At 33.9% G+C, this 2,740-nt stretch overlaps 1 protein-coding gene across 1 annotated transcript in view; it reads left to right on the forward strand.

Annotated features, from left to right (window-relative positions):
• The first annotated feature begins 1,274 nt into the window (after window positions 1–1,274).
• Window positions 1,275–2,740, forward strand: part of LOC107758793 (sal-like protein 4) — a 6,478-nt gene continuing 5,012 nt past the window's right edge. The window contains 1 exon segment of the mRNA XM_016576612.1: window positions 1,275–1,437. Coding sequence (XP_016432098.1) covers window positions 1,371–1,437 — 67 coding nt within the window. The 5' untranslated portion in view covers window positions 1,275–1,370.

Raw genomic sequence — 2,740 nt, forward strand, 5'->3', positions numbered from 1 at the left:
AATTTGTGAATAACTGAAAACAATACAATAGGCTATATATATATATATATATATATATGGTTCTTCTATGGCAATATATATATATATATATTTTAATAAATATATACACACACACACACACATGCAAATGCAAAATATTCTTTCTTAACTAATATAGCCATATATCCATGTGTTTTGAAATAAGGTAAGACAATTGCTTTACATACTGCATTTGAATGAACTAAACAACTGCAGTTTTTTTCCTCATTTCTCCTTTAACATTTGCATATATTTACTTGTCTGCTCTTCATTCATACATTACACATATGAGTACAATGTGACAGGCAGGTCTTTGTGTTTAATGTGATGGGTTAATGTCAGTTGCAATTTCCATATTTAAATCACAGAGTGAAGAAGCACGCACAGATTTGTCTTTATGTACACTGAAAAATACATTTTATGTTTGCATCATTTAGAATGAAGAACCAGCAGCATCCAGAAAGTGACATCATAAAAAAAAAAATATTGAAGCTTTTGGTACATTGTGCATTAAGATATTTTGGTCATAGCAACCATTACAATCATAAAAAAAAATAACTGAAACATAATACAACATATATACGTATATATAAAGTCTAAAGTCTGTAGTACGTATATAAATGTTTCCATTAAAAACTCACGCACAGATTTGTCTTTATGTACACTGAAAAATACATTTTATGTTTGCATCATTTAGAATGAAGAACATCTTCATGCATTACCAAGTATAAAAGGACAAGTTTTTCATTTTATTCAAAATATACGACACATTATTGTAAAAACTGAAAATACAATTAGACATTTCATGATTTAATAATACATTTAAAATATATAATAAGGTATAAATTCATAAAGTGAGACACACAAATACCTAGATAAAATATGTAAAATAATAATAATACAATATAATATTATCATTCAGATATCAAGATCCATAAAACAGTTGTATAGGAAAAAATTGTAATAATAAAATTGTGATAATGTTTTGCAAAAAAATTACAGTTTTTGTTTCTCCCCGCCTGCTCACTTGCTTCCCTCCCTCTGTTCTCTCCAGCATCACTCTTCCCTCCCTCTCTCTCTCTCTCTCTTTCTCTCACACACATCTCCTCCCCCTTTCTCTCGACTCTACATTTCTCATCAATGAAGCCTCATTTGAATAATGCGCGAGCACTTTGGACCGGAGCCAATCAGCTGTCAGAAGAGCATGATAAATCGCAATGCATTATTGATAATAATAATTACTTTGACATGCGCATTTCTACTCGAGGGGCTAATTTCTCCCAACCTGGAGAATTTCTAAAGGAGAGGGACTAAATAGTCTTACTATTCGCCCCTGATGGTTGTACGTTACCATGTCGCGGCGCAAGCAATCCAAACCACAGCATATCAATTCAGACGAGCCCGCTTCGACAGAAAATGGTAAGTTTGAGGGGACGAAAACTTTATTTATAATTTTGTGCTCGTGTACTGTAGGTTATAAGTTTAATTTCATACCTGAATCATGGAATTCTGCGTCAATGGGTTCACGACCCTTGATGTCCAGGTAATGTGGTTTTATAAATCGCTAAATCAACCAAAAAGTTGTTTTATACATCAAATTCGTTACAAATGCGCTGAAACTTCGGTGACCGTTTATCGCGACAATTTCACCAACTGAGTTGAAGAAACACGGTCGTTTGCTTTATTTTTGTTTTGTTTGTTGGTTAAGCGTTTAGCTAATCTGTTTACATTTTTACGATTGATGAAGTCTGATGTTTATCGGCTTTTTTACGTTTGTCGAGTTTCCTCACGTATTTAGTGTTACGTTTTACGTTAATTCAAAACTATAATAAAGTTATTTTTAAGGTGAGAGGGGAAAGATTGACCCATTGAACGTATTTATTATTATTATTATTATTATTTCGTTAAATGTGTTTTTGCGTCGATCAGTTGGATCACTGGCTGATAAATGTACACTTATATTCCAGACTATGCTTGTGTGTTAATATTTGATGTGGCGTACTGGTATCACTGACCATTATTAAACAAAGGTGCTCAACAGGTCGGCATGAAATGTGAGTCTCGAACAAGCTTGACCACAAAGCAATAAATCCCCCACAGTTTCTTTTGGTCGCATATGGAGATGTGGATGGGGGATGGAAATGAAGTTGTGTGTAATGGGGGTGTAAATGTAAACTACATGACTCTTATCCACGACATACTGAAATGTGGTTATTCGTGAAGATGGTATAGATGTGTTTGGTTATATATGTACTGAGGGTTGGGGTTTGTTTGTCTTGTTTCCTTAAAGTTGAACTTTTTAATTTCAGTCAGCTGGGTTATAAAATGTTGCATGTGGAATTCCCTTTCAGTTAAGGTACAATCACTGTGTAACACTGAAGGTATCAGTAAAGATGCATTGTATCCCTTGTACATTGATCAAACGCCCCCTTGTGGTGAGCCGAATAGCTCGCAGGGGTTACAATGTATCCCTGACTAACCCTAAACACATGGTTGAAACATGATTAATTTCTGGCACATTTTGTTTGTTTTAATCAAATCCTTTTAGCTTTTTTGTATCTCCACTGCTTTTTAAAAATTTTTTTACGTTCAATCAAGTGTACCACTACCAGTTTTTGAAAGTGAATTTAGTGTATGTATGTGTATGTGTGTGTGTATATATACACACACACACACACACACACACACACACACACACACACACACACACACACACACACTT

Source organism: Sinocyclocheilus rhinocerous, unplaced genomic scaffold (assembly GCF_001515625.1).
Source record: "Sinocyclocheilus rhinocerous isolate Xijiao unplaced genomic scaffold, SAMN03320098_v1.1 scaffold1496, whole genome shotgun sequence".
Lineage (NCBI taxonomy): Eukaryota > Metazoa > Chordata > Actinopteri > Cypriniformes > Cyprinidae > Sinocyclocheilus > Sinocyclocheilus rhinocerous.